Source organism: Sciurus carolinensis, chromosome 2 (genome assembly GCF_902686445.1).
Source record: "Sciurus carolinensis chromosome 2, mSciCar1.2, whole genome shotgun sequence".
Classification (NCBI taxonomy): domain Eukaryota; kingdom Metazoa; phylum Chordata; class Mammalia; order Rodentia; family Sciuridae; genus Sciurus; species Sciurus carolinensis.
In genome coordinates, this window is record NC_062214.1 from 35,606,578 (window position 1) to 35,619,037 (window position 12,460).

The 12,460-nt window shown below is 45.4% G+C and overlaps 1 protein-coding gene across 1 annotated transcript in view; it reads right to left on the reverse strand.

The window, feature by feature from the left end:
- Window positions 1-287: 287 nt before the first annotated feature.
- The window catches only part of Jag1 (jagged canonical Notch ligand 1), a 36,522-nt gene continuing 24,349 nt past the window's right edge, over window positions 288-12,460 (reverse strand). Inside the window, exons 10-26 of the mRNA XM_047541267.1 lie at window positions 12,061-12,174; window positions 11,510-11,556; window positions 10,997-11,170; window positions 10,296-10,446; window positions 9,289-9,453; window positions 8,695-8,808; window positions 8,031-8,144; window positions 7,830-7,943; window positions 7,495-7,611; window positions 6,985-7,012; window positions 6,452-6,537; window positions 5,205-5,318; window positions 4,524-4,633; window positions 4,202-4,435; window positions 3,871-4,002; window positions 3,536-3,686; window positions 288-2,528 (exon numbers count right to left, since the gene is read on the reverse strand). Of these exons, the coding sequence (XP_047397223.1) occupies window positions 2,071-2,528; window positions 3,536-3,686; window positions 3,871-4,002; window positions 4,202-4,435; window positions 4,524-4,633; window positions 5,205-5,318; window positions 6,452-6,537; window positions 6,985-7,012; window positions 7,495-7,611; window positions 7,830-7,943; window positions 8,031-8,144; window positions 8,695-8,808; window positions 9,289-9,453; window positions 10,296-10,446; window positions 10,997-11,170; window positions 11,510-11,556; window positions 12,061-12,174 (2,423 nt within the window). The 3' untranslated portion in view covers window positions 288-2,070. The remainder of the gene's footprint in view (window positions 2,529-3,535; window positions 3,687-3,870; window positions 4,003-4,201; window positions 4,436-4,523; window positions 4,634-5,204; window positions 5,319-6,451; window positions 6,538-6,984; window positions 7,013-7,494; window positions 7,612-7,829; window positions 7,944-8,030; window positions 8,145-8,694; window positions 8,809-9,288; window positions 9,454-10,295; window positions 10,447-10,996; window positions 11,171-11,509; window positions 11,557-12,060; window positions 12,175-12,460) is intronic.

Sequence of the window (12,460 nt, forward strand, 5' to 3'; positions counted from 1 at the left end):
ACCAAACACTTATTCCCAGGGCCAAGGTGATAAGTGGACCGGCCCCAACACCAAGAAGCTTCTGCACAGTAAGGAAACCACTACCAGTGGGGTTAGTAGGCACAAAAGCCACACATAAAGGCACAGTCTATGACAAGACGTAGGTATTAATCCAAGTAGCTGGAGGGAGAAAAGAGAAAGCATTAAATCTCCCTCTTCAGCCTCCAACACCAATTCCAAACTGTTTAAAACCCCTTTAGTATGGTGGGCGTTTCCCGTGAGTGCTCCCAAACAATTCACCTCCACACTGCAGGCCATTAATCCAGTGGTGTTTATTCAAGCAGTATTCACACTTGCTGTTGAATAATAAGGGCTCCCACAGCTCCAGCTTCACAGCAGCCCCAGTTCTGAGAACTTCAGATGAGTTTTGTGGTGAAAAAGCCTTTCAGTTCTTTAACCCTGCCCCTGTCAGCGACAGCCTGTTATACCAGATTACCAGCACAGACCAGGGGGCTGGTAAAGCCAGACAGCAAAGTGGGGCAGAACTACGGAAGCTCAGAAGAGGCCACACTGTTCCAGGTTTTCATACAAAAAATTTAATAAATATTACTTCTCAAAATTTATTGCCAGGAACAACACATCAAAGATGCATTTTTTATGTTCATATAACACTAATAGGACAATACAAAGTATCTTCACGGTCTCAATGGTGAACCAACAAGATTACTCTGTTTTATAAGCCTTTTTGATCTTGAACTTTGTAATAGCACTTTGATTTCCTTACTTAAGGCAGGCAGTGTACTCTATGGCAAATCTAAACAGTGATCTTACTGGACATTTTATGGTTCAAGTATTCGACTAGCTTATTAGAATACTCCCTAAATGCAGTAGATTAAAAAAAAAAAATCTACAAGTGGTTCAACATTACATATGAATGGTGAAAAGAAATCAGAATTTACAAAATAAGATTGGTGTGCTTCCAACTTCACACAATTTGATATTTTTAATGATATTCAACCACTCACGTTTTGCCTACATTAAGTCATAGCTCAACTTGTTCCCTTAAACTGCTCTGTAGCAGATCACCTGCCTGTCTCTTTTCAAGTCTAAAACGGAAAAAAAAAAAAAAGGAAAAAGAAAAGATCTGGTTCTAGACTAATTCTCAACTGCCTCAGTCCTTAAAACGTGTCTTAAAGTGATGCTATAATAGAAGGTGTTTTAACATCTGACGTCATACAAAGAATTCCATCAGTATCCCAGGCACAGAAGCCCATTCTATTAAACTATTTTCAAACACCTTAATTTTGGCTTATAGGCAACATGTAATGAGAAAATAAGTTCAAAAAAAGAAAAAAAGCCATACGCTTACAATGCTATCAAAAACCTTCAGTTCTAAACACATACATATAAATAAAAAGGAATGATGTTTTAAGGCTCTTGATTATTAAGTTAATAAATCAAATATACACAGTGATTAATAAAAAAAGAATTATTTACATAACTATACAAAAATTCTACTTTTGACACATTTTTCCTCTTTAAATTCTTCATTTTACCAGCAACTGCTGACATCAAAGGCCCCCCTCCCCCAACAACAAAAATACAATAAAAAAAATAAATAATAAACTCATTTGTGATAGTTGCTGTGGTTCTGAGCTGCAAAGGCACTTTCAAATACAGAACTATTTGTACGTCATCATAAAACCAATATACAAAAACAACTCAAGAGTCAATAAATATAAATAAAACTATGATCCTAAGACTGCATCACCATTAGGACATCTGGCAGAAGTGGAAGCTCAAGGACTAGGGGCTGGGCAGTGTCCTGGGAGCCTGATCCGCGATGTCGGCTGCAGGGGAACGTACACGGGGCACTTTCAACTCATTTTTGCATAGCTGTGAGATGCAGCGCTCAATTTCCCAGCCAACCACAGAAACTACCATTGCCAGTGTAAGCCAGCTTGTCGAAACTTAAATTAACACAGGGATTCTAAGTCAACAGCCTCAGACTCGAATGACACAACAGTTTAAAGAACTACAAGCCCCAAGTGCCCTCAGACTCTACCTAGCGGCGGCAGCACCTGCTGTCTGCTATACGATGTACTCCATCCGGTTTAAGCTTTGGGCACTTTCCAAGTCTCTGTTATCCTGTTTGTTTGTCCAGTTTGGGTGTTTTGTCGGCGTGCCGTTGGGGGCCTTCTCCTCTCTGTCTACCAGCGTGTACGCTGGCTGTTTGGCAAACCGGGCTTTCTGCTGGTGTTTATCCATGTCATCTTCTTCGACTTCAGAGTTGTGTGTCCTTATTTTAGACATTTTGGAGTTTTTGTTCTCATAATCCTTGATGGGCACCGTGTTGGCTCCATGCTTCTCGATGGGGTTTTTAATTTGGTTCAGCTGCTCCCGCACGTTGTTGGTAGTGTTGTCCTCAGAGGCCGAGTGAGTGTGGCTGCTTGGCTTCCGCCGCTTCCGCAGGCACCAGTAGAAGGCCGTCACCAAGCAACAGACCCAAGCCACCGTTAAGACCGAGCTCAGCAAAGGAACCAGGAAATCTGTGAGGCAGACACAGGACCAATTAATTCTTTAGATGAAGAGGGAGAAAAAAAAAAAAAGCATTGACATGGGAACAAAAGAATACCAAGAGTGGTTCTCCTGTCCTTAGTCCCCAAGAGGGGCACTGCAGGGACAAGTCCCATTTCACAACTGCATATTGTCACTTCACAGCTAGATAAGCAAGTGCTGGGATCAGGGTCCTTGGGGACCTTGGCAGCTGTTCCCAGAGAGACTAGATGGGGCAGTAGCTCCTACATTGTCTGACTCCACACAGGGAGAGCAGTGCCTGGTTAAGTCCAGGTTAGTCTGGCTCATGAATGATCGAAGCTGGTTTTCAGAATTATCAAATCCAAACCAAGTGTGGACAGCTCAAATATCTCAGTCATGTGCCCCATTTCTAGAACAATGCCCCTAGCTAGAACAATGATGCTTAAGATCCTCTAAAGGAGAGTCTGAGGGCTGGGGTTATGACTCAGTGGTAGAGCACTTGCCTAGCATGCCCTGGGTTCAATTCTCAGTACCACATATAAGTAAATGAATAAATAAAGGTCTGTCAACATCTAGAAAATATTTTTTTTAAAAAAAATCTGGATGTCCGGGGAGGGATATCCAACCTGCCGGGGATATCCAAACATCTAACTTGTGCCTCATGATGCTCATAATAAGCTGTGCCATGACACCAAAATGCCAAGTCACAGTTTGAGAGCTTCAAGCTCAGGGCACAGTGGTGCTCTGCCCTAGGGCTTTGCAATACACCTAGACAATACCAGTTCTACAGGGAGCCTGCTGGCAAGAGTACACAGCTTGTTTGGGAAAAGATCCACCTCTGCTCGTACTGTGTGACCTTGGTCAGATAGGCTGACCTCAGGTTTCTCATCAACTAAGGAGCCCCTGGGAGGCAGGGGCACACTCAGGTAATTCCCCACCTGGTGGCTCTGCTAGATGGTGTAATGAGATCAGTTTGACAAGCAATCACAGAAAGGGACTGTTCCCATCTGATACCTACCTGTTCTGTTCTTCAGAGGGCGCCTCTGAACTCTCACTTCTGCAACAGCAGCAATAAGCGAGCTGTTCCCATCACGTTTACTAACAAGGTCTATTATTTTGTCAGTGATTTCCTTGATAGGATTTCCATCATCCCGTATGTCTTCAGCAGACTGGAAAAAGAACAACTGTCAGAATTGACTTAGGGGGACACTCAGCAGTAGCCTTTATTTGAAATTACATGACAACATGTATATATAATGCTTTTCTTTCAGTGTATTTACACAGTCTTGATACTGGCTGACATTTACCTCCCTTGCAATCAAATAATAAGGTGTAAATAGGTCTTATACTCACAATGGCCACGTGTATTTCATTGTTTGCTGAAGGGGAAGGCTCACAAGCTATATAGATTGAATATTCAGCAGAAACATTCTTCAAAATGTTCAGATTCCTCAATTCACTGCAAATGTGCTCCGTGGTAAGACCCTAAAGTGATTTTTTAAAAAAATCCAGAGGCATATAAGATATCAGAAGAAAAAAAGCTAATGTTCTCTTCAAACTTTGGCTAAATTCAAGCCTCACTTTGCTGTAAGGCAGGAATTCAGGCTAAGGAGAAGTAGATCCTAGTTTGTAACTTTCTTTTAAACAAGCAGACACAGTGTCCCCAGTTAAAATCGTTACGTACCGGTGACATCATCTCTTTGTTAAAGGTGAACGTGATGTTTGCACAATTATCCTGGTAATAGGAGTCAGAGGTGCACTTGGTCTTCACTGGCTGGAGACTAGAAGACCGACACTCGCCCACTCCAGTGCAGGGGCGGACAAAGCACTGGTCGTCCAGAATGGGGATGCAGCTCTGCCCACTGGGGCACTCACTGTGACCTTTGTGGAGCAGGCAAGGTCGAGGGCCACACCAGACCTGGAGAGAGTAAAAAAGCAGCGGGCAGCTGAGCAGGAACCCACCCATTCCAGAGCACAGGGGAACCACAGCAGCCCTCGCACCCTACCTTTGAGCAGGCAATCCGTCCATTCAGGCACTGGCAGGTGTTACAGTCGTCATCCCACTTGGCCCCGTCAGGGATCACACTCCCCATGGTGATGCAAGGTCTCCCTGAAACTGAGAGGTGGAGACGCATGAGTAGGAGTCTCTTCTTCCGTAGACCGGATCACAGTTAATTCTTCATCTCCTCCCTGTTATGAAATGGTCACACACGTGCCCTTTGCCACGATGGGCACGTGTGTTCCCCACTGACTTCACTTGGCCACATGACTTATTTTGGTTAATGCAGTGTTGGCAGATGTGACCCAAGAGGCCCTTTAACTTGGCTTTCTCCATTGAGCTTGGCCTCTTGAGTGACTGCCATTTGCCATGAAAAGAACAAGCCCCAGAGATGGCTGCTGGCTGGTCAACCTGAACCTGAGCATAGTGGCACAACTGCTCTGCCCACCCATGCCACACACAACAAAAATAAATGCTTACTGCAAGCCCCTGAGGGTTAAAACAGTTGCTTACACAGGATTATCTAATACCAGTGGCTGCCCTGTTTTGGGAAGACCCACTTCCCCTTCCCTGCAACCCCCTACTACACACCCCCTCCCTGAGCTCAGAGCCCATTTGTGAACAAACTGATGGCTACAATGCCCGCTCACCCCAAGAGTCACGTGGGCAACCAGGGCCTGACACATACCTTCCTGGCACTTGGCACCACTGTGCCCCGGGGGACAGACACACTGGTAGCCATTGATCTCATCCACACAGGTTGCCCCAAAGGCACAAGGTGAAGACTGACATTCATTGATGTCTAGGAAAGATGGAGTTTAAATTTAGACTCCATGGGGGGTAGCAAAGTTTGTTGTTTTCTCAAACATAGAAAAGCATTCCGATCATAATTACAAGCTTGGTGCATTTTCACTCATGTAACCAGTACCCAAGTAAAGAAACAGATCATTAATCTCCCAAAGCCTCTATCAGTCACTGACACCCAAAGATCACCACTGTCCTGACTTCCAACAGCTGAGAACCATTTTAGGAGGCAGTGATTTTTACTTAAGTCCCTTTCTCTGACAGTGCAGTTTAGAGCAAAGCCAGCAAACTTTTCCCCAAAAAAGGTCAGAGTGAATATTTTAGGCTTTGCAGGTCACCAGATTTCTGTTACAACTACTCAATTCTGTTGTGGTGAGTAGCCACAGATAATAGTCAAACAAGTAAGTGTGACTGCCTGCAATAAAACTTTATTTATAAGAACAGATGGTGGGCCAGATTTGGCCTCCAGGCTGTAGTTTGTCAATCTTATTTAAGTATGAAACAGATTAACCTATCCCCCATCTAGTGCTGAATTTTGGTCCATCCCAGATTGGAGAATTGCAAGCACCTATATAACTTCAAACAATTTGGGGAAGAGAACAAAAATAATCCAACTAGTCTATCATTTTTCTGTTTAAAAAAATAAAGTAGGGGAAAAGTTTAAGAAGTTTCAGCTTCCTGAAAAACTGCATTGTCTGCCTCCCACTGCCTTTGGAAGTCACAGATCCAGTCCCTCGCATTTGTGTTAGCTCTGTCCTAGTCCTACAACAGGATGTAGCTGTGGTTTGCTTCCACTTGCCCATTCATTACTCATGTTAGTCAAGAGGAGAAGCACACTTTCCTCAGGGCCACAGTGTAGCTTAAATTGTCAGATTCTGTGGCTGGCACTCTTCCCAAGAGTAAGGAAGGCTGTACCACCCAGGGACTACCAGCAAGTACCTGGGAGGATCCAGCAGGAGCACCTTAATCCCAGCTGGAGGCAGGAGATTACTTGCTTTGTCAAGGCTACTTAAAGGGAACTGTAGCCTTAATTGTTTTTAAAGATGAAAAAAAAACGAATCTCAGGCTTAGGTTTAGGAATGGAACAGGGAGTAAAGTCACTGGGAAAAATCAGATGGGGGCGGTCCTTACTTATTCTGCAGTCGGGTCCAGCAAAACCCGGAGCACATTCACATCGGTACCAGTTGTCTCCATCAACGCAGGTGCCACTGTTGTAACTAAGAAGAAAACACAGATGGTCTCAGTTACCAGACTCCCAGTCCTTGACTCCAGCTGCCCAACCACGCATATAGCCATGTCAGTTACAGCGGCTCTCACCCCTGGCCATAGCTGCCACTGTCTGGGGAGTTTTAAAAATACTGATTCCTGGGTCCCACCCCGAGAGAGTCTAATTTCCTAGGTGTCGGTTGCAGCTCAGGCACTGGGACTTCTAAGAGTTCCCCAGGTGATTCCAGGGTGCAGCCAAGGTTGAGAATCGCTGCTCTAAATGAAGATACAACCTGGCTAATTAAAGTGTGGTCCCTGGAGCAGCAGGATGGGTGTTGCCAGGGAGCTTGTTAGAAAAGCAGAGCCCCACCCCAGATCTCCTGAATCAGAACCCCATATTTTAAACACGATCCCCAGGAGCTTCTCATACAGAGTGCTTCAAAGGCTGTCGCACTTACCAAGGATGTGGGCTGCAGTCATTGGTATCTGAAAAGAAAAGACGACAGGGAGGTCTTCAACTGGGAAAGGAGTTTTAGCCCTAAGTAAAAGCACTTATTTCCATAATACCCAAATGATAAAGTCAAAGTTAACACCAGCCAAATATGCTTAAAACCTCTGCTAAATTGGAACCAGGCCTGCACTACACTCAGTTTCATTTGCCGTGGGACATATGTACACAGGAAGAGGCCCTGGTTGGGGACAGAGGAGTGTGAGAATGGAAGGAGGCAGGCCTGCTGGTCAGACCCAGGGCTGGGAACGGAGACGCCATCTGTCTCCACTTATCTTCATCGGCAACTTTCTCATGCCCAGGTCAGGGCTGCATCCCATCAAGTCATTAATACGGACCCAGGTGATACAAAAGCAGACATCAAACAGTGAGCACTGCTTCTGGTTTCGATTGCAAGTCCCCAAGGGTGTCAGGATGTGTTCCAGGAGCCCTGGGAGAGTTCAAAGGGGAGGACACTCACTCTGAGTACAGATGGGCCCCTCCCAGCCTTCTTTGCAGACGCATGTGAAGGTCTCGCCGTTGACCACACAGGTGCCCCCATTATGGCAGGGGTTGGGTAGGCAGCTACTGTTTCTGGCTACAAGGCAAAAGCAGACAGGACCACCCTCTCTGTGGATCCAGAAATAGTCTGGAGGGGCAAGAACTAGACCCAGGGAAAAAGATCATAAAATCCAAGAGCATGACATGCTCACTTAGGTGGTCATGCCCACCCACACATGCATGACAGGTAGTCATGCAAATCCCACACGAGGTGGGGGTGGCGGGGCTGGTGGGGGGCGTGGTGCAGAAAGTTACCTATGTTACAGGTCGTTCCTTCCCAGCCACCAGGACACATGCACTTAAATGCATCCCCTTCATCATAGCATGTGCCACCATTGTTGCATGTGGCCTCATCACACTGGCTGTCACCTGGAGGAAGAATCTCAATGTGAGCCCCAATAGGCTCCCTCCCTCCTGCAGGAAACAGAGGCAGGACCCAGGGACCCCAGCGCTTACGTGAGTGGCAGGTCTTTCCTTTCCATCCATTTTTGCAATCACAGTAAAAGTCGTTGACCAGGTCTCGGCATGTGCCTCCATTGTGGCAGGGGTTCTGGCTGCAGTCATTAATATCTAGAATCAAAGAGCAGACGCTCAGCTGAAGTGGATTCCAGCACCATTCACAACACTTAGGAGCTAAGTTTTCCTACAGCAAAAGCCAACCCCTGCTTTCCACCCCCCATGTTCCAAAAACAGCTGAGTAGCCTCAGGACTTCAACACAATCACCCTTTTCTAGGAATGAACGAGCTCCCAACTGAGTGACTTTGAATGTCACAAGTCAGGAAAGATCTTGCAGTTCTCTGGAATTCCCATGGAAATTGAAATCAAGATGGAAAGAGATTAAAAATCAAAACAAAGATTCCTCTCCTTGTAAGAAGGGATGTGTATCTTAATTACCAATCTTAATTCTACAGCTCCCCGGAAGTTCCTCCCCACCGGCTGTCACCAGCATTAATAATCACAAATGGGACAAATGATGAGGTCCCACTGCAGAAATCATTGGGGTCTTACTTCCAGAGATTTCCATTACAAAGAAAATAAGTTTTCCTAAGTTAAGGAGGGATCCTCCCCCACATCCTCTGCAACCTGGAGTGGTCAGCCCCAAAATAACCACAGACTCACTGGTTTCACAGTAGGCCCCTTCCCAGCCATCACTACAAATGCACTTGTAGGAGTTGACACCATCGATGCAAGTGCCACCATTTTTACAGGGGTTGCTCTCGCAATCATTAATATCTGTGAAAGGAAGAAAAGAAAAAAATGAGTGAAAGACAAGTAATGCCACAACACAGCACTGTCCTGATTTTCACTGCTGCCTCCTGAGAAAATGCACCTGGCACCTCAGTATGCAAAACTCCTTGAGGATAAGTTTTTCCAATTAGATGGATGGCTGATTAAGCAGAGGCCTCCCGCATTTTACTTAATGCCTTCGCATGATAAGTCAACCTGGTGGGCTTAGGGAAGAAAGGTCTACAGAAAAGAGGGCCCAAATTAGTGAGATTCCAGAACATTCTAAAATAGACCTTGTGGCTCAGAGGCATCCGAGTGGTCTGGTAAACTGAATGCCACCTCAGCCTCAGATCCCAGATGTAATGATAAACTTTACTGGTCTCTTCAAGTTTAGCTTTTGATTAAAGCGATTCTCAAATACTCTCTAAGCTGGGCAGCAGCAGGGTCAGGGAGCACCATCCCCATTCCCCAATGAGGGGGTCTTACTTTCATGGCAGTATGTTCCCGTGAAGCCTTTGTTACAGTCACAGGTGAATTTGCCTCCCGACTGACTCTTGCACTTCCCGTGGGGACCACAGACGTTAGAGGAGATATACCGTACTCCTTCCGGTGTGTCATTGGAAGCCATGGCCACAGTGCAGCTGTCAATCACTAGAAGACAGGCTGGGGTTCAGATCCTAGCCATGGACCCACAGACACACTCTTCCTAAGCAAAGCGGGTAAGGCGCACCTGCCATACTGGAGGTGGCCACCCTTCGGCTAATGAAAATGTCAGGAGGCACCCCAGGGACCAAGACTCTAACAACATGCTTGGTAGCACTATGCTAAACAAAGCTGAACTCCTGGCAGACGGGATTTTTAAAGCATTTTGGTCCTGTACTGTCAGGAAGCCCACCTGCCTGCGAGCCCCTCTCATTCGACCTTTGACATTACCCAATTTGGTAAATGCTCACTGAAGGAAAAAAGACCAATTCTACTTCCTACCTTCCTCCTTAATCAGACTTAAGCAGGACTAAAGTACCAATTTATAGAAGTTTTAAGGTTGTGTCACCTAATTCAGCAACCACAGGCCACATGTGGCTATTTATATTTAACCAGAGTGTGGCTAGTTGCACTAGTCCCATTCTAAGTGCTCAGTGGTCACTGTAGCTGTAAACCTGATGCAGACACAGAACATTTCCACTGTTGCAGAGTTCTCACAGCGTCGCTCCAAGGAATTTGTCCTGGTGTTGCAGATCAGCCCACCCCAGAACTGGAGTGATAAATGGATTTCACATTCTCTCCCCTAGGCTACTTGTACATGTGATTTTCTTGCTGACCAGTCTGAATAGATTGTTTCCACTTGTTCTGGCTTCTCTAAGCACTCAGATAAAGTAGTTCCAACCCACAAGTCCCCTTTACCCTACACTACTTCTAAGAGCATTAGCAGGAGGTGGCAAATAGGGAACACGGGAGGAAGTCTGGAGACAGCCAGGTCCTGGGAAGGGAAGTACCTTCACAGGGGGTTGTGCGGCAGTGATCTTTCAGGTGTGAGCAGTTCTTGCCCTCATAGTCCTCGGGGCACTTGCAGAAATAGTCGCTGGCACGATTGTAGCACTGGGCACCATTCTGGCAGGGGTTGGGCTCACAATAATCTATGTCGAGCTGCAAGTACCAGGAGCAGAGAAGAGGGATGAAAGTAAAACAAGGTGTTATGGTCACTTCTCTGGGGTAGCAGACACTGGAATATGATCCCTCCATATACTTCTAGGAAACACTTGTATGTAATACTTTTTTTTTTTTAAATGTTTTCTTAGTTGTCAGTGGACATTTATATGTGGTACTGAGGATTAAACCCAGGGCCTCACACATGCCAGGCAAGTGCTCTACCACTGAGCCACAACCCCAGCCCCATGTAATACATCTTTATGCCCTAGGTACTATCATGGTTCTTGTTAGCAATTAATAAAACAGGGAAAAGTGGGAAAGAGCAGTTTGGGGTATGAAAGGAAACAAAGCCAAACAGATACACACGGAGAAGAAAACCATTCATCAACAGCTCCTTACATCAGCATTAATGTAGCAGAGATTCCCTAGTCAATAGGATGTTAATAAATGTCACAAGACACCAAACACAAGAGCGGGAGAATTGGGGGGAGGGAGAGAAGGTTCCGTTGTAAATACATGGTCATCTGAGGTTTTTGCCTCCACTCACCTGACAGAGGTTTCCAGAGAAACCAGTGGGACACAGACACTGGAATTTGTTGATTTCATTCTGACAGTGACCCCCATTCAAACAGGGGTTGCTGGCACATTCATCGATGTCTCTCTCACAGTGATCGCCTGCATAGCCAGGTGGACAGATACAGCGATAACCATTAACCAAATCCTGGAGGAGGAGAAGTGGGGGGAGAAACACATGCTTTTTTTCTCTATATAGTCCACAAACACAGAGCTTCAGGGGTTTAGTAGGATGGCTGCTGTGGTTCAGCCGATTCACTGCGATAGCCAAATGCCAAGCCTCTCAACCGGGTTAGGAGTTTCTGTGTGCATGCATTTAAAATGACTCCCAGGAGGTGGAAGTAACATGAGCCCTAGTGAAACTTCCAGGGACTCACTTTTCACCTGCATTTTTAAATTTCTTGGGGACAGAGCTCTCCAAGCATCACATAAATCTTAAATTGGTTGTCAATCGTCAAGGCTTTCATTTAAGCAAAGATTTACGTACCCGACAGGAGGCGTCATTCTGACACTGGCCAAGGCAATCATTAATATCTAAAAAGTAAACAAGTCATTCGGTTAAAGAGGCACTTTGCATTGAAATTGGGCTTAATTGAAAAGCCCTCTTAGCTCTGGACAGATAAAAGTCTCAAATCAGATTTCCTTTGTGCTTCCCCCTTATTACAGTGGGTGGGGACCCTCCCTAATTCTTCCAGACCAGACTGAAGGGAGTGAAACTTCACATCATTGTTTTAGCCTCCTTATCAGAATATGGCCAGTTTTAACAGCTAATGAGCCTGACAAATCCTACATTTTCTTTGTTACACTGACCACTCCCTCTCTGAAAACATTCCCGGGATAAAATTCTCTTTCTACTCAGTAGTAGAGGGCTTGCCTAGTACATGACGGGCCCTGGGTTCCATCTCCAGCACCTCAAAATGAAAAAAAGAAAAGAAAAAAAAAAAACCCACTTAGAACTACAGCCTGGGATTGGAGAGGCAAGAACCTTCTCAACAACCAAGTTTCATGAAAATCAAAATTGAAACAAAAATCACTCACTTATGTCACAATTCTGACCCATCCATCCTGGAAGGCAATCACAGTAGTAGCTTGCAATCAGATTCTTACAGGATTTGGCATTTACACAAGGTTTGGCCTCACATTCATTTGCATCTGAAAGGAGACAAGAAGGAGCAGTGAAAAATAGAGTTTTACTCCCCCTAGACCCCCACAAAAAAGAAACACCATACCAACAGAGTTGGTCTGAAATATGAGACATTTTAACAAGCTAGCTAAATAAGAAATACTAGGTTCCCTCTATTCAGATCATCTGAGCCCTCTCCCTAGCCTTTATCCAATAAGGAACGCTAATTGATAACTTTCCGGTTGCTGGTTAACAACTGGCCCCCAACAGAATAGCAAAAAGCCACCAGGCATCTCTACGCAAAACCCAGCACAG